Source organism: Mauremys reevesii, linkage group 18, assembly GCF_016161935.1.
Source record: "Mauremys reevesii isolate NIE-2019 linkage group 18, ASM1616193v1, whole genome shotgun sequence".
NCBI lineage: Eukaryota > Metazoa > Chordata > Testudines > Geoemydidae > Mauremys > Mauremys reevesii.
This window is the reverse complement of record NC_052640.1, coordinates 20,153,323-20,175,949: the sequence shown is the minus strand read 5'-3', so window position 1 is coordinate 20,175,949 and position 22,627 is coordinate 20,153,323. Positions and strand designations below refer to the sequence as shown.

Below are 22,627 nucleotides of genomic sequence, written 5' to 3'. Positions count from 1 at the left end.
AACACATGGCCACACTGCAGGGGAAGGATGCCAGGCAGCAGCATGTGCCAGGCTGGAACAAGCTGATCTTTACCTGTTGAACCTTCATGTTATGCTTCTCATGTAGCAAACTATTAGGGTGGCTGCTAGGAGAATATTCAGTCGGACCTGGGGGCTTCAGGAGGGAGGTGTGTAAGTCTTCTAAGTGCCCTAATATGAAAAGGCTTTAGAGCCACTCAGACAATCTAGATAGACTGAGGCAGCCATTTGTCTGACCTCAGCCTAAACAGAGCACGAGTAGAGACCTGCTGCTCAGACAGTCTGCTCTAATGAGACTACGACAAAGCTTCGCCCCTGTACAAAGTGGAGCCTCCCCAAATAACCTCATTCTTGACTCTGGAGAAAGGAAACCTCTCTAAGCTCCAAAAGGACACTTTTCAGATGTCTGGCTTGTGTCCACCAATATTAGCCTCGGCAAGGGTCTCTAATTGAGCATGCTGCATGGGCTCACACCACGTAGAACAGAGACGGGTGGTGCCTTGCTTGTGCCCAAGTCTTGTTTCGCTGAAGGCGTTTCTTTCAAATAAAGACGCTCAGGGGTTTTGTCAAGGCCTCGCCCAGCAATTTAACGTAGGTATGGTTTTGCTCTTTCTTTTATCTCTCATCTTTATGTTCAGGTCAAAGGTCCCTTATCTTGAAACTGAATAAGAGCCGATTACGATGTTGTGCAAGTTATGATGTCAGAGGGGAAAGGTGCCTTATGAAAGAATGAAGTACTGTTTATTAAGCAAAAATATCTGACAGCTGACCATTGGGGCAGAAGGTGATAATGATTCAGCAACTGGAGGGCAGAGACTTTGATGTGAATGCTCTGTCCCTATCTCCCCTTCTTTGCTGAGACCAGTTCTGTTTAACATGCTGATTCTCATCAGGGATCCCAGATGGTGCCTCTTGGCATTTCTGTGATGAGAGCAGTCACCTAGGATTGATTAGAGATTGGTGAAAAGCAGCTATGAAAAACTGCAGGGATGAGAACCTTGCAAGTGAATAGGGAAACAATTTAAAAACATCACTCCAGAAATGATCTCCAAGGTGTTTGAGGAATTTCAATGTCATCAAATTGTCTCCTAAGGACAATGGCAAGAAAACATCCCTAATGTGTTGACAAATATTTTCCTTTGGGAGAAAGGGAAAGTAGAGGGGACCAACTTGCACATCCTGTTTCAATGTAACCTGGAGATCTTAGATTTAGAGAGATGGCAAAGCCAAGCAGTTTAATTTCATATTAATGTTTATGGTGGAGGAAGAAGGGTATTTTCTGCAGGGTATTTTCTTTGCTAGTTGATGATGACAAGGAAAATTATGTTTCTGTGTTGATTTTTGTGGATTTTAAGATTCGCTAATGTCTTATTCAGTGTCAATCAACCCTATTTCTTTACCCACACGAAAATATTTAGTTACCTAGAGGTTGCTATGTGTGGTTCAAAACAACCACTCCATGCATCACTTAAAAATCTCAGAACTAGAAATTCAATTTAAGGTTGGGTTGAGATTGAGTTATGTAACTTTAACTCCTTATAGGCATATGCACAGGCCAGTAAACAGAGCGATTATCACTGACCAGAATCCATTCTGCCTCTGTGACAACACACTAACAATAACCACAGACTAACTCAGCCTGCTGTAGAAACAACACAACTGTTCCAGATCTACATGAAAACGTCCAAACCTTAATGTCAATGCAGAAGTGTTACAAAATCTGGCCTTTTAAACAACCATACATATCTCTCACTGTGCTCCTGTAACAACTTGGGACTGTAGAAATATGCTACAGCCAGCAAATCTCCCCCCTGAGCAAAATAATTCCATGACCCCTCAATTAGACACATCACTGGAGCTGAAGTGAGCGTATGGACTATGTCTCTGGATTAAAACACACGGTGTTAGTTTTGTTCCAAAGCTGAGATTCATTATATCAGAGGTATGCGCATATGAGCTAATATATAGAAAAGGAACTCTGTACAACAAATCACAGTGTAAATTCTCCACCCAGCAAGTATCCGCCATGTTTAATATAAAGGCATATAAAGGACTAACAAACATTCAGGGGTAGAGCTTAAGTTGTCTTAGTGCTGTTTCTTTTGCAAATTTAAGGCTGGAACAACCTTGCCTGTGTAGTTATGACCAGCTTGTCCATCATGTAGACTTTAAACAGTCAGTACACCTGGACTGAGTTTGGTTGATACAGGTAATAGTGTTGTTGTAATATACGTAGACGTCTGTAGGATGTTTGACTTGGTACTGCACAACATTTTGATTTAAAAAAAACTAGAAAGATATAAATTAACGTGGCACACATTAAATGGAGTCATAACTGGCTAACTGATAAGTCTCAAAATGGAATTAAATGGGGAATCATTGAATGGGTGTGTTGCTAGTGGGATCCTTCAGGGATCAGTTGCTGGCCTATGCTATGTAACAGTTTTGTTAATGACCTGGGAGAAAACACACAAAACCAACACCGATAAAGTTTGCAGATGACATGCAAATTGGGGGAGTGGTAAATGAAAAGGATAAGTTACTGATACAGAGCAGTTTGGATCACTTGGTACTGGGTGCAAGCAAACAATAGGCCTTTGAATATGGCAAAATGTAAACCTATACATCTAGGAATGAAGAATGTAGCCCCTACTTATAGGATGGGGAATTCTATCCTGGGAAGCTGTGACTCTGAAAAAGATCTAGTGATCATGGTGGATAATCAGCTGAACATGAGCTTCCAAAGTGACGCTGTGGCCAAAAGGGCTAATGCAATCCTTGGATGCATAAACAAAAAAAAATCTCAAGTAGGAGTAGAGAGGTTATTTTACCTCTGAATTTGGTACTGTTGTGATTGCTACTGGCAATACTGTGTCCAGTTCTTGTGCCCACAGTCCAGGAAAGGGTGTTGATAAATTGGAGAGGTTTCAGAGAAGAGCCACAAGAATGATTAAAGGATTAGAAAACATGTCTTATAGTGATAGATTGAGCTCCTTGAGTCTGTCTTCTCAATGAGAAGGTTAGGGGGTGACATGATTACAGTCTATAAGTAACTACATGGGGAACAAATATTTAATAATGGGGTCTTCAATCTAGCATAAAAAGGTATAATGCAACCCAGTGGCTGGAAGTTGAAGCCAGACAAATTCACACGGGAAATAAAGGTGTACATTTTAACAGTGTAACTAACCAATGGAAAAATTTATCAAGGGTCGTGTGATCACTGACATTCTTTAACTCAAGATTGGATGTTTTTCTAAAGATCTGCTCGAGGAATTATTGTGGGGAAGTTCTCTGGCCTGTGTAATACAGGAGCTCAGCCTAGATGTTCACAATGGTCCCTTCTGGCTTTGGAATCTAATGACCACAGGCACCAGACTGGATACTGAGGGTCATCAGTGCTCTCACCCACTACTTCTCATCCTTCTCAACCTGCAACATGTTAGTTTCTTATGGGTCAAAATGTGGGTCTCCATTACCTACCTTCCAAAAGTTTCCGTTGTCTCAGCCTGCTCTGTGGATCTCTTGCAACCTGCCCCCACCTCTGAAATTATTCTTATATTAGAATCGATAAGGGTAACAAATGGGAAGCTTTAGCACTTCTGATGTATTGTAGAGCGTGAGGCATATATCGGAAGTTAAAATCCTATCCTATGTAGCTTAAGGTCTTCAAAAGGATTTACATACCTTGCGGGGGACTTCTGTGTATCGCCGAGGCTAAAAAAATAGATCATCATATTTCAGTATTAATAAGCTAATATAAATGTTTAGTAGAACTTCAGGCTGGGTTTTTTTCCTACCTTTGGTGGTGATTTCTCTCAGGAAAGGAATAACACCTTTATTTTAGGAAACATAGAACCTTATCGGGAATTACTTGTTTGTTGTTGTAGTTAAGTCAAACTATTTTAGTGTTTCAATGTAATACAGCCAGCACATTTTTTATAGTGGCTCATGCCCTGAGGCAGGAAAATATGGGCCATGGGTAGGAAAAGGTCTGGCTGGCTGAGGGATTGATAATGAGATTTCTGGAGTCTTTAATAACAGACATGATTTTAACCAGCCATCTACCTAATAATTAAAGGTCAAAAGTTAACATCTGATGGCATTAACTGGCACCCCTGGAAGGCTGAGCAAGGAGGCAAAGAAGTGAAGTGCTCATGTTCCCAGAGGAAGGAAGGTCCCAGGGTTAGGGCACTATGACTTGGGACAGCTGGTTCAAGTCCCTGTTCTGTCACTATGGGCAAGTCACTTAGTCTTGCTCTGCCTCAATTCTCAGTCTGTTTTTTTTTTAATGATAATACTTCCCTACCTTGCAGGGCTGTGAGAATAAAGGCACTAAAGACTTGAGTGGTTCAGATACCATGGTAATGAGGGCCATATATGTACCTAAGAAGGCTCTGAACGCTTTCCTCCATAGGAGAGGTCCCTCTTAATCAGAAGTCAGACATAGTGATGTAGCATGGGAAGGCTACTGTTTTTGTCTTGGTTCCATTTATAAATGAGGACTTTGGCTCAGTATGGTATTTTTCATGAGCACTAAATAAAGATTAAAAGGGGTGGGGTTTTGATTTTTCAGTCAATGAATAACTACTGTCCTCCTGACGTGGTTAATTGAAAAGTAACTAGATGGAGGGAACTCGGCTTCAATCGTCAAGGGAATGCAAACATCAAATAATGAGGAATTCCTCAGAGTGCTTTTCAAGAGAAATATAATTACCGGTAATTGTTGCTAGTGCTAAGGAGATACTTTGGCACTTGGAAGAGCAGTTACTGCTGATTGGGAAATTGCATGAAAGGACAGGAGCTAATAAAGGTTTACAAACACTTGTGAGAGCTAAGGGGGAATTAGAGAGGCTCTATAGCAGATGATCACCTGGGACCTACAGGTGGCAAAGCTCTGTCTGTGGGATTGCTTATGGGCAAGGAAACAGCAGATTTGCCCTCCATTCCTCCCTTGAATGCTGGTAAGTACATGATCCGCCATATTGGATACAGAGACTGACCAGAAGGCCAGTCCTCTCATTTAACTAAGCATAGAGCTGGTCAAAATCTTCTGACCCAATAGAGGAGAAAGCTTTTGAACATCTGGCTTCATCACAATTTTCCAAATATGTTGTTTTGATAAATGCTTTTGACTTTCCAATTCGGGAAAATCAAAATCAAAATTAGTTTTGAATCAACATTTAAAAATGTAATTTTGGTTTTTGGAAACTGAAACTTTGATTTTTATACTTCCAGCCTTTAGATTTTTGGGGGGCCACCCGAGGGGAAAAGTTGGCAAATAGTACATGTGAAAAGTGGATTTTCCCACCTTCTCTCATCTTTTTTCCTTTAGAAGTAACTGACGTGTGTGTGTGTGTGTGTGTGTGTGTGTGTGTGTGTGTGTGTGTGTAGGGGGGGAATTTATATTAAAGAACTAATTTTGCATTCTACGTCAAAGCAAAAACAAATCAGTTAGATTTGAAACTAAAATTCATGCTGGAAAACCCAAAGTTTTTGTTGGAAAACTTCAAATGATTCTTTTTAGATGGAATTTTCTGGAAGTGAGGGGGAGAAAGGGCTGGTTTCCAGCCATCTTAAGCTTTCTCTGAACTTCACAATGTGGAGAGAACTTGAGGATAATGGATGCAGTCTTTGGAAGGCTTAATCTTCCCATGGCGGGGCTGCAAACCCCTGTCTGCCAAAGCACTCTGAATGAGCTGTGCACACAGACTGTAACCTACTGCTCCTGACGCTGTCACAGCCAGTTAGCCATGCTTTTTTTCAGCTGAACAGTATCATGTTCTCGTCAAAATGTATCAAGGGGGGCCAGTGGTAGGTTCTCTCTTTTTGGGTTTAGTGCTCCACTAGCTGCCCTACATAAGGAGCTTCGCTCAGACCTACACTTCTCCAGTATATCTGCAAAGACATTGGCCTATGTTCAAGCCCCACACTCAAGACTGGAAGAGATGAGTGACACTGTTCAGGGCAACTGCACCTGTTTTCCCTTCCAAGTTCCTGGGTGGATACCTTTGTCCCTCCCTCCTGAGCGGGGTTTCTCTGGGCTGCACCGTGCCCTGCCTACGCTGTAAGTTCCCCAACAAACCAGACTGCCGAAACAGGCTGGAGCCTGTGCTTTGCTTTCCTCTCAGCGGCTATAAACAGCATAGTTGCCCACACTCATAAGTTACCACAAAGCCCTCTTTAAGCAAACACATTTATTCTTAAGGTGAAAGCATTATAGAGAAAACAATGTAAAAACATCATAGTTCCTGTACACATGCTAAAAGCTTACTACCACTCAGGCTTATGGGCCTCAGTAGGCCAAAGTCCTCTCCAGCTTCCTAGGAAGGCTTGGGGCTCCCTTCTTGGATGGGAGGGTCTGTCCATTTGCTGGATCAGAACAAAAGTCCTGAGTCAATTTAAATTCAAGCTGTTTATCCAAAAGGCTATTGGTCTCTGGAGAGTCCAGTTTGAACCAGTATATGAGAGCCTCCCCTGGAGGGGTGGCACTTCTCTGGAGTGTTACAACCTGTGTCAATTTGCCTAATCACCCCCTACTGTTCTTAGTTCCTGGGGGACATGTGGGGTCACCTCCCCCATGGAATTGCATACAATCCCTGGCCCACAATGATATGTAAAGTTAATACAGTAAGTTCTCCCAAAGATAGTCCTGGAAATGGCCAGATCTGTCACAATGTAAAAAATGCTAACAGAACTTAGGCTGTATTAGAGGGAGACAGTCAGCAGGCTGTGAAGCGTATGATGTCTGTTGTTCACTCAGTTTATCTGAGCTCTAAAGAACTCCCCTTAGATTTCTTTCACTGTGAAGAAGGGTTGTAAGGTTGGTAGTTGTGTTCAGAAATGGTTTGATTTCAACTGTGTACCCATATTGAACTGACTGAAATGCCTGAATATTAGGCCAAAGACACCTTCTGATAAACTCTGGTTATGTAAACCTTATCTGTTACTTTTAAGGAAAACTAGTATGTGTGGGAGAACAGACATATGGTCTCCTCGACATCCTTAAACATTCCAAAAGCTTCAAGAAGAGGGGAAAAAAGACCAAGTACACTCTCTCTCCTTCCTTTCTCTGCTTAGATTTCTACTTTGACACTTTGGATAGCTCTGCTATCAAGTTGATGCACTCTGGAAGTTATCTGAAATCAAATTGGGGAAGAAAACTTTCCTAAACTTGAAGGCAGGATGGGAAAAATTTTCCTCAGATTAAAGCTAACAGCAAAAAGAATGAAGTATAAACTTTAAACTTCACGATTAATGAAACTTTGAGAAAATAATCCCCAAATTTACTGAGACTGTTCATTGTTTCACAAACAATTAGCAGAGAACCAAACTAAAAACTTCAGAGATAATTTTGTTAGTATTATACACTTATAATGCCAAGTAAAAATTAAAACATTCCAGGAAAGAATCGCAACTACATGGGAAAACTAACTTTTCTGAATCGTGGCTGCCACCTATTGGATGGGTAAAAGAGTGCAATGACACCAGACCTGCCAAAATGATGGATTCACCTGTAACCTGGAGATGGGACGTCATCAAATTTTGGGGATGACCAATTAAAAGGCACAAAATCATGACAATGATCTTTCTGGGGGATGGTTCAACTCATCAGTCCATCTGAATGGAAGAAGGATACATAAAAGATGCACCACCACCAAGTGAGTAGAAGCAGCCTCATTTGAAGATCAACAGATCCTGAGTGCAGAGTTGTCTTGATCTGACCTAGAGAGAGTGGCTACCCACTTCAAGCAAGGAATGATCAGTCATTTGAGTTTCTTTAAATGAGTCCTTCATAGACAAAAACCTTTGGGTTTGGGTTCTGGGCCCAAAATTCCAACTATAAGCCCAGCTTTGGAAAGAGGAAGCTTTCCTGAAGATCAGAGACACCCAGAAGATGCCACTACTACTAGAGAAAACTCCAAAGACAGCTGATTTAAGGCTGAGACTATCCTAATCCGCTTAAAGGGTGGGGGGACTGGGAAATCAATATTTATTGCTAAAATATTCCATAGGGAAATTCTGCATTTCAAAGGTAACACAGAACTTGGCCTTGGAGAGCAATCATTTTGGTTTCCTAGATAATTAAATGAATTGGAATTCAGATCTTTGTTCCATAAATCCCGATTCCTGTGCTGATGGGACTTACATTTGGGCATATACAACTTTACAACTTCCAGAGATAATACTGAGCTCATGACTTCAAATAGTAGAAGGAAAACCCACACTAGGAACAAAAAAGATACTGCATTGAATTAGATTTTGATTTTGCATTTGATATTGCAAAGTATCTCTAAAGGACACTGAACGCGATGGCTGCAGCAGCAATGGAGAGCAAATTTCCTGTTTCGGAGGCACAAGGTACCACAGTTACGTCTACTAAAGATTGTGTAGTTTGTGTAATAACACCCCTGGAGAAGTTGTCTGTAGGGACTAATCTTGGGAACTGCATAGCTAAAAGCATAAGCCTCTATGAGCTAAAAGATCAACCAAATCTGTCAGCTCAGAAGCAGTAGCAGGCTCAAAAGCCACTAAGCATGATCTAGCACTAGAGATGGACAAAGAACCAGACTAACACGGCTACCCCTCTGATACTAAAGACCATAGTGAGTCAGTAGAGGTTTTGCTAGGTTAACTCTTAGCAAAACCACTAGAAGCAAGTGTGTGTGAATAGAGACTAAACAGACTGAACCCTAAACAATAATCAAAAGAAACAAAATCTTGAATGTTTTCTGCACAAAAGAAGTGGAACTAACACCTGAAATCACGGTCATCTGAACTTGCCGCGGATGTGGTCAATATATTCTCTGCCTTTCCTGCGATGTTCTTCGTTTTCTTTTTCCCAGTGCTAGAAGGTGTCCTGTGGAGCAAATAGCCACAGTTTAATGGGCTATACAGAAGTGATGAGTTGGGATGTTATTGCACACAGAGTGTGCCCGCTGGCCCTGACCCTACTAACAGCTGGAAGACGGTTTGGGAGAATGCAGAATTAGACCACAGCATCTAAGGATATAAACAATGGCTAACTAGGCTTGACTACAACACTCTAGTGATGATCAGGGGTTCCCAGGCTGACAGAATCATTTGTTTTCTCTGTTACATAGAGGTAAAGTGAGTTCACTGGCTGACATGTGAGCGAGGAAATGATGGTTTATTTAGCTTAATGGCTAAATAACTACTGCAAACCTGCCTTTAAGAGGGAGAATGAAAAGAATTCATATGCCAGTCATGAATATAATCTGGTACCCTAGCAGTTTATTGGCAAATCCTGTAACGCAAGTACAGAGATGTATGGGAAAAGGCACTGACAACCACAACTGAGGGAATGGTCCCTGGGTAACAGGGGAACCTACTCTAACTGGTAGGCCAAAGGCAGCGTGCTGCTTTGGCAAGTGATGGGATCTGGCTGTGCCCTCTTCCTATGAGCAGCACTGATGTCTTTGGAGGAGATGATCTAGATATCTTTTTGCCTGCGAGTTTTTGGTTAATGGACAAATGTTGGCTGCTGCTGCTCTGCATTGTGCTAGAAAGCACTGCTAGCTGCGATGATTGAAACACCCATCTAAGCTCTGATAGCCCCACCTTTCTGACAGCTTAGACTTGCAGGGGTAGTCAATAGGCGGACCGTGGGCCAAATCCGGACCACCAGATGCTTTTGGACAGACCGCAACATCTTTTTATTTACTTCTTATTACCAGTATTGTTGTTGGTTTTGTATTATTTTTCGCTGGAGTCTGGACCTTGACCAAGAAATTTGGACCTTGACAAAAAATAATTGATTCCCCCTGGTTCCTAATCTGGAATTCCTTGTCTCTAGGGCCACAGTGACCCGAGACCTTAAATTATGTGCATTTGGAAATTCCGGCCTCCAGGGGGAAATACCAAATTCTGACATGCTCTGAAGCAGGGATGTGTGTATGTGTGACTCTCTCAACTCTTCTGGGTGGTCCTCCAGAACCATCCTAATGTCCCGCCTTCTGTTCTCCTCATCCTGCTCCAGTTCTCAGGGCAATGCAACCTTCCTTCTGGCACAGAGGGGGCTGGTGTTGCCTCCTGTCAGAGCCACTCATTGCTGTTCTTTCACATGGCCAGAAGGGAGCATCATGAGACCCACTTCCAGCCCCTGCTTCATCCGGCACAGCAGGCTGAACTTGAATCCCCCTGCCTGGCAGTAATTAGGCTGTTGTTCTGGGGTTTGAAATTAAGCTTCTGTATGTTTAAGACTGTTAAAGTTGTGACACCAATTAATGCAGCTCACTGGTAAAGTTGCTCATCCAACTGTAACTCCGTTGCTTGCTGTTCTTCCCCTACATCAAGTCAGACTTGGCTTTGAATTTCCTGCCTCACATTGGACACGGTCACAAGCCTAATGTCGGAGAAGGAATTGTAGTGCCTTTAATTACTTTATAGCCCCTCTGTCTCGGTCTCCTGCTGCCGAGAAGCGCTGTCTGACTGAAATACTAACAAAGCTTCCCTGGAGCTGGATTTGGCGAGAGGTTTCAGAGGTTAAAACCACTTGCAGAAGACAGGTTTCAGAGTAGCAGCCGTCTTAGTCTGTATCCGCAAAAAAAACAGGAGTACTTGTGGCACCTTAAAGACTAACAAATTTATTAATAAATTTATAAATTTGTTAGTCTTTAAGGTGCCACAAGTACTCCTGTTTTTTTTTGCAGAACACAGCTTGCTAGAGAGTTCCAGCACTCGCTGCTTCAGATGGCAGTGCGCAGTAATTGTTCTGACTAGTCCCACCAATAAATCCTTGGAGAAAAGAGCCAGCTTCAGCAGGGAAAAACTAGGCTGTTCACTTAACACACCTGTCTATGCCACCTAGCCAGAGGCATCAGGTAAGTACTGAAATGTTGGTCATAAGATTGGCCAGTACCTCTTAAACTTCATGCAGCAACATTCACAGGCTTCCTTCCTATCTTCAAAACTGAAATGTAGTGGCTCTTGTGTATAGGATGGATGTTGCCCTCTAGTGGCAGGACCTACAGTAGGCTAGGGAACCTAGTTGCTTTCCTTTAACTCCGGCAGTAAAGACCTAGTGTGTTCTTGGCTCTGGTTCTAGTCCCGGCTCTGCTCAGGATTGCCTGCTTTTCCTGTAGCTCAGTCCTCCAGCTTCCTACAGGGACCAAGCTTTCGCTTGCTCTCTTCCCTGACATGATCCATCTCACGCAGCTGCATTTCATCGAGATGCCTTCTCTTTCTTCTGCCTGTAGGTCCATGTCTATTCAATGTCCTGGTTGGCCATTCCAAGTGCATGATTTTTCTTCCAGCTTCCTCAGGACTTTGGCATGGATTATACTAGTTAGAAACAGAGACATACCTCTTAGGTCACAGGAGTCGCTGCGAGGCTGGGGCCTAGTCTCCTGACAGATGACGCATTGGATGCTCCACTTATTCTAAGCCCAAAGGACACTTGGGAGCTGAATTGTGAGCTGAGAGTTAAGATGAAACACTGACTATGACTCTTGAACACGGAGCCCAGCTCTCTGGTAGGCACGGCCCTGAGGATGGGGCCTTACAGAGCTGCACTGTCCCAGTGGGAGCATAGGGGGTGCTGGCTCCAGGAGGTGCTCCCTCCCAGGTATACAGGCTGGGGCACTGACACAGCCATTCTCTGTGTCTTTCCAGTTGTGCTGAGCTAGGGCATTGGAGGTCATGTCCTGGTCTTAGCCTTACTCTCTTCGGGGTGGCTGTCATCTACAGGGGGACTGGCCGGACTTGACTCCCATGTATGGGGCTCAAGGGGTCAGAGGCTTTGTACACTGTGTGCCGTCACCCAGCAGCTGGGCCCAATCTGGCCCTTACTGGTCTGGAATGATGCCCATTACTATGGTACTGGGGTAACTTGCACTGATTATAAACAGTGAGAAACAAGAGGTCTGACACTGTGCCCCACTGCAGCTGGCCAGACCCAGGACAGTCAGGCCACAGAGCGCTGCTTCCAATGATCCAGAAGCTTATGGCTTCAGGCTCCAGCCTGGGACTAGTGATCCTGCCTTGTGCTGCAGGGGTAGAGGGGTCGTCCTTCAGATGAGCCACAGAAAAGAGACGCCTCCTGCCTGGTGACAGATCCTGCCGCACTTTCTGTAACAGGCCGAGGACAGAGTCAGTCCAAACTCGCAGCCAATAAACTGCCTTTAAGATCCAAGGCTGAGGGAGCTATTGTTGGAGACATAATGGCTGCTCTGTTTCCATGCACAGTAACTGTATGACAAGTATGCCACTGATTTTAGAAAGGTCTAGTGTAAAGCAGGCTCGGAACCTGTGCGGAGAGTCTTCACCCTTTCCCCATCAGCTGCCTGTGACTGTCTTTAAGATTCACATGCGTAAAGGCACAGGCAGTAGAGTAGTTTTGTAATGAGCTACGAGACTTAGAAAGCTTTCCGTGCCTGGATGGGAGGAGCAATGCAATGGCTACTAATAGACAGAGGGCCAGAATGGCGCACTGACCTCTGTTCAGCTGGAGTGATGGGGGGGGGGGGTTCAGCTAATCTCCTCCCTGATGGGCCAACTTACCCATTCTGCTTCCATCCTGGCTGGCCTGCTCCCTCCAGTGAGCTCTGCACGGGCTCCCCCCACAGCTCGCTGGTACTGCACGTGCCTCTGCCACAGGGCAGCGAGAGCCAGTCTGACCTGGCTGGAAATCACATCCTGCCTTGGGACTGTTACATCACTGGAGAGGGTCAGTCCTGTCTGCTCGTCACACCATGTCTCTGCCTGCTTTCTCTCTGCACACAGCAGATGCTTTGGTAAGGTACCTGGGTAGCGTGACTATTGCACTAAGTGTGCTGGCTGTATGACGTCTGTAACTAACCTGTACTGCTCAGGGGAGGGGGGATCATAAGCAATTAAAAGAAGATGCATTTATTTTCTTACTTCCAGTGCAGCTGTTTCTGGGGAAAAGAGGCCCTGACTACTGGGAAAGCAGATGGCTTCTGTTGCACCTAGGAATGGGATAAAAGACACCTTCTGAGTACTCTGCGTTTTGTACCGCTTAGAGTGGGGTGTGCCCATATTTGTATGTTGCCTCTGGAACATATCGTAGTGCTCCTAGTGTCACTACTGAAGATGTGTATAACGCAGGTCTATGGCTACCCCATGACCTTGCACAGAGGGAGGGCAGCTGTTGATTCCGTGGGTACCTTAACTCTTCCATAAGCGACAATAGCTGGGGATAGTTAAAGTGTAATTGTATCTTTGAATTGCTTTGATTCTAGAACAAGGGTGGGCAACCTTTCAGAAGTGGGGTGCCGAGTCTTCATTTATTCACTCTAATTTAAGGTTTCGCGTGCCAGTAATACATTTTAACGTTTTTAGAAGGTCTCTTTCTATAAGTCTATATAATATATAATTCAACTATTGTTGTATGTAAAGTAAATAAGGTTTTTAAAATGTTTAAGAAGCTTCATTTAAAATTAAATTAAAATGCAGAGCCCCCCCAGACTGGTGGCCAGGACCCGGGCAGTGTGAGTGCCCCTGACAATCAGCTCGCGTGCCGCCTTCGGCACCTGTGCCATAGGTTGCCTACCCCTGTTCTAGAATTTGAAAACACAGCATTTCTCCTGTGAAGTCCATTGCCAGACATTTAGAATTTATTTCAGCTTAAATCAAGTTCTGTACCTGGGGCTTTTCCTGATCGTGCTACCTCTGCTCTATGTGGAACTACTTACTTGCTACAACGTAACATAATCTATCCTAGATGCTCACTGTGTTAATTACTATATCTTGGCCTGCTCCATTTGAAGAAGTATGGGGCAGCTCTTGCAAAACTGTTTGCTGGCTTAAAATCTTAGCCAAAGAAGCTGGGTTTGAAGGTCTCTGTGCTTATAAACTGGAACAATGGTGATGCTATATTCATAATAAATAGAATGATCAGGGCTGAGGGAATGGGGGCAGAAAGTGTTGCACAGAGTAGGCCTGTTAACAGACCAGGAGGGAGAATTCTGTAATCGTTCTAAAATGATAGAATCCCTGGTCTGCTGCTTGTAGTCGATGTTCCGCATGAAAACTCCAAGGCTCTTCGAGGGACACAATGAAGTAGTGATGGTATCAATACAATATACCTGTGAATGAAAAATAAATCTAGGGTAGGGAATACTTGGAAGTGCTGCACATCAGTAGGGCCAGGGATGTTAGCTAATTGATTTACTGAGCTACTAGCAATTACTTTTGAAAAGCCATGGAGACCTGGTTTAAAAACAAGGTCGGGGGGTGGGAGGGAGGGATAATGAGATGTACAGACTTTCTGTGAGGGGAAAGGAGGAAAAAAGAGCAATCCTGGTAACTGCCATCCAGTAAATCTAACTTCGGTCTCTAGTAAAATTTTTGGCTCAGATGTTGCGAGAGGAAATGCTTGTTTCCATTATTCCCCGGGCGCTCTCAGGAGCAGAAAGCTGCAGGCCACCAGCCCACGCCAGACAGCGATGAGCTTTTTTAATGTTGATCAAGTTACAAACTGTTGAATGAAGGGCACTCGGGGATGTTACAGAGCTGGAGTCTGGCACAGCATTTGATAGGGCTCCTCCAAGTTAACTGAGACAGATTGCATCTGAGCACTGTCCCGCTGACGCTGGGGACTCTTACTCTCACGGGACTGCAAGAACAGGCGTGCCCAATGACTTCGTTATGCTTTTTGGCATGGGGGTGAGGTTTGAAAGTCAAAAGGGGTAATTAGGCACCCAGGTCCTAACTAAGGCAATGAGAGTTGGGTGCCCATCTGCCCTGGGGGCCTTTGAAAAGCTCCTCACTATCTACCTCCCTTCCAGACGGAGTAGGCCGAGTCTCTAATTTCTCTGAATGGAATGCGCCTTTGGTCTCCTTCAGTTGCTCTTCCCCGAACCTCCCCTGCTTCAATAGGGAGTCGAGAGAGGAGACAACTGGTGAGAAACCAGAGTGTGAAACTGGATAGGTGGACATTCATTTCCAGTGAATTTGAAATGGGCTGGTGGAAGCAGCCCTCTCGATACCGTGTTCAACGATCACCTGTAGACCCCATGGGGATTGCCTGCTCACAGTGTCTCTCTCCACAGAAAGATGAAGAAGCGCTATTTGGTGGTTGGGATTCTGACTGGCTTCCTGGTGGGCCTGGTCCTTTTCTTGGGGTTTTTCTTTGGACTGCGCTCAGCCCCGCTGCCCCCAGCGCAGGATGGACGTCTCTACAAGAAAGCAGCGGTAGCCACGGATGCTGGGCCATGCTCAATAATTGGAAGGTATCTCTCTTTTTACTCATGTCCGTACGTTCTCTTAGCTATTGTAACAAAGTCAAGGATCGATTTGCTTTCACTCAGGAGCTGCTTTGTAATCTGTCATTAAGGTCAGGATAGCAAAACTGAGGAGTCTTGCTATGCTTGGTTTTCTTCCCCATGCCTGAGAAACATGGATGCTGACAATCTAAGCTATGTACATTGGGTCCACAGGGATGGGAACCACTTACATGACTGAAATAAACTTTTCAAGACACTTTTAAAATCCATTTCAGTGGCCAATTCCCACTTTAAATTTAAATGGGAACTGGATATCTAAATGCCATAAGCAGCTCTAGAAAACCTCAGCAGGGTTTTCAAGCTGATCTTAATGCAGATCTCTCCAGCCCACACCAGCAGGAGATGCTGCTTTTTAAAAATTACTCCGTAAGATGGGGGACACTCAAGAGTAGATGATGCTACCAAGGGAGAGCTCAGTCTTCTGCAGGCTTCTCTGTGAAACTGAACCAGGTTGCATCTTTGTCGTCTTGAATAAAATGCTGAGAAGGCGACTGGATACTGCTTCCCTACTGCCTCTGTGCTGAAGCAGGCAACCCCTTGAGAGCCCGTGAGCGGGAGGAGGGAGTGGCGGCTGTGATGGGACACTAAAACAGGCTTATAATATTCAGCCACTAGGTGATGCCATGTGTAACATCCCTAATCCACAAAGAGGGCAGCACGTTAAAGTATCTCTTAGTCTGAGAACACCTCTCTTGTCTCGTTCTATGGTGGATGCTCCGTAGCCAATCCAAATCTGGTACGAAAACCTGACTTGTCTGTAGCAGCCCTGCGATCTACCCTGTACAAGGAGGTCCTGAAAGTGCTGGAGAAGAGGCTCCCGTGCTGTCGGTTGCTGGACGATAATTTTGTTCTTTTTGGCCTGTGCAGGGATATCCTTCAGCAAGGAGGATCTGCAGTGGATGCGGCAATTGCAGCTCTGCTCTGTGTGGGCCTCATGAATCCTCACAGTATGGGAATTGGAGGGGGTCTCTTCCTCACCATCTACACCCACACAGGTAAGAGGGTCAGTCGTAAATGATGGGCAGCATTACCCTTGAGACACGGCTCTGTCTAAAGCAAAGTTATTAATTCTATCCTAGCACAGGGCGGGTGACATCGTACCCTACCAACGCAGGTGGGGTGGCCTCAGGCATCCCAGCCACGCAGGAGTTAGTTCTCAGTGCTGTAGGACTCCAGTTCAGAGGTTCAGTACCACAAAGCCAGTGTGTTGTGTGTAGAGCGAAGAGCTGATGCCATCCTTACACCTTGTGTCTTTAAAGGGAAAGTAGAAGTCATTAATGCAAGAGAGGTGGCTCCAAAAAATGCATCCTTGGGCATGTTTGGGAACAACACAGAGCTCTCCCTTAAAGGTAAGGAGATGTCAGATGGTGCTGGCACATTGATTCCAGTAAGTGGATCCTTGGGCTGTTCAAACTTTAGCTACTGTTGCAGAATCTCCTGGGTTCAAAGTACTTCTGACTATTCTGCATCTTGTGGCTAGCGTTGGCCCTACCCAGCCACCTGGGATTCTCACCTTCTCAATTTCCCCAGAAATCTCTTCCCCCTCCTGATGATTGCTGCTGTGTATCTTCACTTGTCCAGGAGGTCAGAATGTACTGTCTCGCCCATGACAGTCAGTCGCAACAGCACCCATTGTCTCGTTCATACAAAGAACAATGTAGAAAATCAATCTTAATACACAACTGTTAAGGGGCCATGTTTTGTATTGCCATGAACAACATAACATCTGCCACTTTCCTCCCCATGCTCTGATAGACAAGAGTCCCTGCTGTTAGATCTCACCAATGCTTCTGTTGCCGTGAGAGCCATCACTCAACTGTCTTATTAATGGTGGCGCCAGTTGGATACCTAGAGGGTCCAGGGGAGAGGCAGAAATTCTCCTGACTGGAAACAGAACCATATCAAAAAGACATGAAGCAGCTAAACCAACTGACTTCCCAGAATGCTTTGAGTGACCTAGGAAAGCAAGTTCTCTTGCTGGGATTCATCTGTATTTGATGGAGGAAGGGAAAAGCCTCTGTGCGGAAAACTGGCATCCAAGGAATACATTACAATTTGTGGAGGTGCAAATAAAAATGGGACTGTCTATACGAGGTGCAAGTTGTTGCACCAAACCATGGATTGAAATCCCATCCGCATGGGTTACTTGTACAATGCCACGTGTCAACACCCAATAGCCATCCCAGTGCAGGTGGATGCAATGAGGCCTGTGGTTCAGCTCTGGTTGTATTTTTGTCCTTTAGTACAGTCTTTCTCCCTGTTTTTGGATTGGAAGCCATAAGCTGCCTCACCAGTTCAGCTAGCTCTAGTGATGCTATCCCACACTGCAGGGTCTCATGTTGGATAAACCCCCCCAACCCCCTCTCTACCAGCGATTGCTTCAAGAGTCCCCGAACACGTACAGGGAGTGACTGGACCAAAACCCCCTCCGTCAAACAGCAGATCGTATGGGTGGACTGAAGTGTTGCAAAGACATGAGATGCGACCAACCGTTTCATGCAGGCTATTCCCATAAAACAGCTTCCTTGCTAAGTGAACATTAGAGCAAGGCAGCATTTTGCAGACTAAACTCTTATTTGCCAAAAAATGCAGTTTTGAGTCAACTGAAATTGTGTTTGAATTCAGCTAAATTCAGCAAATAGCTTCAGCTTTAAAAAAAAAATCTAAATGCTTTGATTTGACACTTCTGAAATGAAACATTTTGACTTTTCTTCTTGAAACAATGTTTTCATTCAGAAATGTAGCTGGATTTACTTAAACAATAAATAAACACACACAAAAAAAACCAACCCCCAAATGTTTTGGATTGAATTATTTGTTCAATATTATTTGTTCAATTTGTTTTATTTTTGTTTTTTCATTTTGGTGAGAAACTCAACTTCCAGTCTGGAACACAACAATTTTTCCCTGATTTCTCTCCCCCCTCCTCTCCCAGTTTGGCCACCGAAGCAAAAAAACAATTGTTTGCTCAGCTCTAGTGAAGACCTGGCCATGGAGGGGTCCCCTTCACTTCTTGTTCTGGAAATGAGTACACGTAAAGACAACTCTGTCTTTGTTCTTGCTTAGTGTTTGTTGCCCAATGGCCTAATGTCTTCCCTGTCTGCTCCAGGGGGCCTGTCCATTGCGGTTCCAGGAGAAATTCGTGGCTATGAAATGGCTCATAAGCGGCATGGCAGGTTGCCATGGAAGCGCCTGTTTCTGCCCAATATCAAGCTGGCGAGAGAAGGGTTCCCAATTGGGAAAGGTCTGGCAGCAGCCATCAAGAATAAAGAGAAGGCGATTGAAAGCAACCCCTCGCTGTGGTAGGTAGCGCTTGGGAGCCTGCATGGGTGCTATTATAACTGCCCCTGCTTGGACTGGCAGCAAGCGTTGAACTCAGGAACTTCAGAACCAGCAGTAGGAGCCTCCGTCATTTGAGCTCAAGGACAAGCCCCGTCCCTGGCTGCTGCGGTAGGTTTGATCTCTGATGTGGACCAGCTACTAGCCTATTGGACACAAAGAGCCACTCTCCACTAGTGTAGGTTACACTGAGCAAGTGGTGAGCGATGAGTTTGTTTTAACTCTGAGGCAGGAGTTCCTTGTGTATGTTGTTCAGCGAGCAGGCCTGGCGTTACTGTCTTGGTACTTGTGTCCGGGGGACCATGTGAATAGCATGTCTTCTAACTGCGCAGTGCTGGTTTTCTCTTGGAAGCCGTTAGCCTGCAAACTGCGCAATTCAAAGCCAAAGGTGTCTATGGTGAAGCTCAATGGCAGAGCTGATTCTCTCACTCTCTTTTCCTTCCCCCCGCAGTGAAGTGTTCTGCAAAGAAGGAACAATCCTACGTGAGGGGGAAGTCATTAAGATGCCCAAACTAGCGAACACCTACGAGACTTTAGCCAATGAGGGAGCAGATGCCTTTTACACAGGGAGCCTGGCGCAGCAAATTGTCAAAGACATCAAGGAGGCAGGTGAGAAACCAGGGGCTTGAGTATCTTTTTTTTTTTATTTTATTTTATATAAAACTAAATACCCCAAATGTCATCAAGAAGAGCTGCAGAAGCTCAGCTTCCATGGATGAAAATCTTTGCTATGATACCAAGTCTTTGATTTAGCAAAACTTCTTATAATGGCCAAAGAAAGTGAAACCCACTAGCAGCTGGCTGAAGTTGAGTCATTGGTTATAAGTCAGTAGTCGTGGGGCTGATGATTTAGAGCAATGCTTCTCAACCTTTCCAGACTACTGTACCCCTTTCAGGAGTCTGATTTGTCTTGCATACCCCAAGTTTCACCTCACTTAAAAATTACTTGCTTACAAAATCAAGCATAAAAATGCAAGTGTCACAGCCACTAGTACTGAAAAATTGCTGACTTTCTCATTTTTACCATATTACTATAAAATAAATAAATTGGAATGTAAATATGGTACTTACATTTCAGTGTATAGTATATAGAGCAGTATAAACTAGTCACTATCTGTATGAAATGTTAGTTTGTACTGAGTTTGCTAGTGCTTTTTATGTAGCCTGTTGTCAAACTAGGCAAATATCTAGATGAGTTGATGTACCCTCTGGTTGAGAACCACTGATTTAGTGTCTTATTGGAGAGAAACAATTTTATTGGGAGAATTTTTGTGTCAGATTAAATTTAATCTTGGGGGGAACAATAAAAAAGTGTAGACTCTTTTTCTGCCAGTAAATAACCTAAATGAAATCTCTGGTCCAAACATCTTTTGCTTTTAGACTCATGGGAAGTACTGACTTCCCATAGCAGATCAGCATCTGCTGTCAAATCTGAGATGCAACCTCTGATAATAGTTTATACATAAAAACATAGGCCTGTACCATGTGAATTTAGACTTTCACAGAATCATAGACTTTAAGGTCAGAAGGGACCATTTTGATCATCTAGTCTGACCTCCTGCACAACGCAGGCCACAGAATCTCACCCACCCACACTTAATCTGGTCTGTCTATGGGAATAGGGCTCTTACCCTCTGTAGGTCACTAAATGATGACAGAAACACAGGGGCGGCTCTAGACATTTCGCCGCCCCAAGCACGGCGGCAGGCTGCGGGGGGCGCTCTGCCGGTCGCCGGTCCCGCGGCTCCGGTGGACCTCCCGCAGGCGTGCCTGCGGAGGGTCCGCTGGTACCGTGGTCCCCGGGTCCCGCAGCTTCGGTGGACCTCCCGCAGGCGTGCCTGCGGAGGGTCCGCTGGTCCCACGGCTCCACCGAAGCTGCGGGACCAGCGGACCCTCTGCAGGCATGCCTGCAGGAGGTCCACCGGAGCCGCGTGCTGCCCTCCCGGTGACCGGCAGAGCGCCCCCCGCGGCATGCCGCCCCAAGCACGCTTGGCGTGCTGGGGCCTGGCGCCGCCCCTGCAGAAGCATAGGCTTAGCTAGTACATTGTACAGAGCTCCGGAATTCACAGAACTGTAGTAACCCACCTATTGTGCTTGTCCTTCCGGAGCAGTGAATTCCTCCAGCTGACTATATACTATGTTTTTTGTTTGTTTGTTTGTTTTTAAGTAATTCCTTCAATTGGTTGTAACTGCTCTGACTTCTAACATCACTGAGTGCCCCCCTTGTTCTTGTATTATGGGATAATGATCCCCAGGGATAGCACTTTTCATCAGTTCTCAAAGCACTTTACACAGCACTTACAAAGTAGGATGGGGAACTTGAAGCACAGAAGGGGTAAGAGGGATGGCTCGGTTTTGACACTGTCAGTACATAGAAGCTGCCAGTCCCTCCTGTCTTATCCTTTCTGTGCTCAGTCTAATCACCTTTATTGCCCTTCTCAGGAGCTCTGTCAGCTTTTACTGTATTTTTCTTAAGATGAAGTGATCAGAACTGGATGCAGCCTCCAGGTGGGCCTGGGCCACCTTTGCACGTCCTGTCCCTTGTCAGCCCCGTCTCTGAACCTCAGAGGTTCAGTTTGGCTTTGGAGGGCCAGGGACAGCTAGTTCACCCATTTTCCTTCAGTTCTGTCCAGGGGCCTGTCAGCTCTTGAGGGAGGGTAGGAGCCTTCACAAGAGTCTGTCTAGCTCACACCATGCTCAGTACTCGGGTGTCTGAACCACCAAAGGCCAGTTTATCAAAAGTGCTTGGCACCCACAACTGGGGCCTGCTCTTCAGAACTGCTCTGCACCCCGCCCCCCTTGTTCTCAGGGGGAGCTGCTGGGCGCTGAGCTTTCTTGAAAATGTGGCTACAGGTTCTAAAGTGCCCTGGGGCTAAAATAAATTAAAATCCCTCACTGTTCCCAGCCTGGGCGTATGGTCCACCTGGCTCGGCTCCCTCAGTAATGCTCTCTGACCCTCTGAGTGCATCCCTTTCAGGGGACGTGATACAGCAGGGGTGAGATTCCCCAGAAGCAGGGAGGATCGAGACAAATAATCCCTGTTGACCACCACTTTCCTTCACCACACTCTGCAAACCCTGCATCAGTTCCTTTCCAGTGAGGCTGGAAACAGACAGCGCCAACCACTCTGCTTGTTGGGGACCATAAAGCGTCTGCATCCACCACCAGCATTTTTCCTCCTTGTAAAACAAGAGGATTCTGTGGCTCGCTCCCTGATGTTACCAGCCTCCCACAATGAGAGAAGTAGATGGCCAGAACCCTGGCTGGTACAAGTCAGTCCAACTTCACCAAAGAGTGATGCAGATTTTTGCCAGCTGGGGATCTGGCCCTGAGTCAGAAAAGAGAGAAACCCATCTCCGTTCACACATCCCCTTATCTCAGTAAATCTGTGGAATCTCACTGGTTAGATCACAATCATGGTGAGGCCACTGCATTCCCACCATTGGCAGCCACAGCAAGGATGGGGAAGGGGGAAGATAGGTTCTTCCTCCTACTGGAGATCATGTAAACCCGCAGCCACCGATGGCTTTTCTCTCTGTTCTAGGGGGCATCGTTTCAATGGAGGACCTAAGAGACTATAGGCCGATCCTGAGTGAAAATCCTTTAAACATCACGATCGGGGAGTTCACCATGTACACACCCAGTGCCCCGCTGAGTGGCCCAGTGCTAGCACTCATCCTCAACATACTGAAAGGTAAGAGCAAGCCTCAGTGAACCACACTGTTACAGGTGATAGCAGCCTGGGGATTCCCAAAGACCGCGCTGTCCAGTTGACTTTCTCTGCCACATCTATCTCGGTAGGTAAACAGCAGCATTCTTAATTAACCTCAGTTCTGAAGTGGCCAGTGATTGAAGGCTGTTAGCAGGACACTTTGAACACCTGGGAATCAGCCCTCGAATTCCATAACGTAGGATATGGCCTCAGCAGATGAAAGAACAGGCTGAAGAATGAAAAGGATTCTCTTGATGGGTGTCCTCTGGTACCCGCATGTGTGGAAATG

General features: G+C 45.3%; 1 protein-coding gene across 8 annotated transcripts in view; it reads left to right on the top strand.

The window, feature by feature from the left end:
* The window catches only part of GGT1 (gamma-glutamyltransferase 1), a 97,472-nt gene that overhangs the window by 57,428 nt on the left and 17,417 nt on the right, over positions 1–22,627 (top strand). For 4 of the 8 annotated variants that reach the window (XM_039505361.1, XM_039505358.1, XM_039505357.1 and 1 more), the window contains 6 exons: positions 15,054–15,233; positions 16,155–16,282; positions 16,547–16,636; positions 18,397–18,589; positions 19,078–19,235; positions 22,171–22,320. In XM_039505361.1, coding sequence (XP_039361295.1) covers positions 15,058–15,233; positions 16,155–16,282; positions 16,547–16,636; positions 18,397–18,589; positions 19,078–19,235; positions 22,171–22,320 — 895 coding nt within the window. In that variant the 5' untranslated portion in view covers positions 15,054–15,057. Of the gene's footprint in view, positions 1–15,053; positions 15,234–16,154; positions 16,283–16,546; positions 16,637–18,396; positions 18,590–19,077; positions 19,236–22,170; positions 22,321–22,627 lie in introns of those variants that run through there. The other 4 variants (XM_039505359.1, XM_039505363.1, XM_039505364.1 and 1 more) reach the window with 4 other exon arrangements.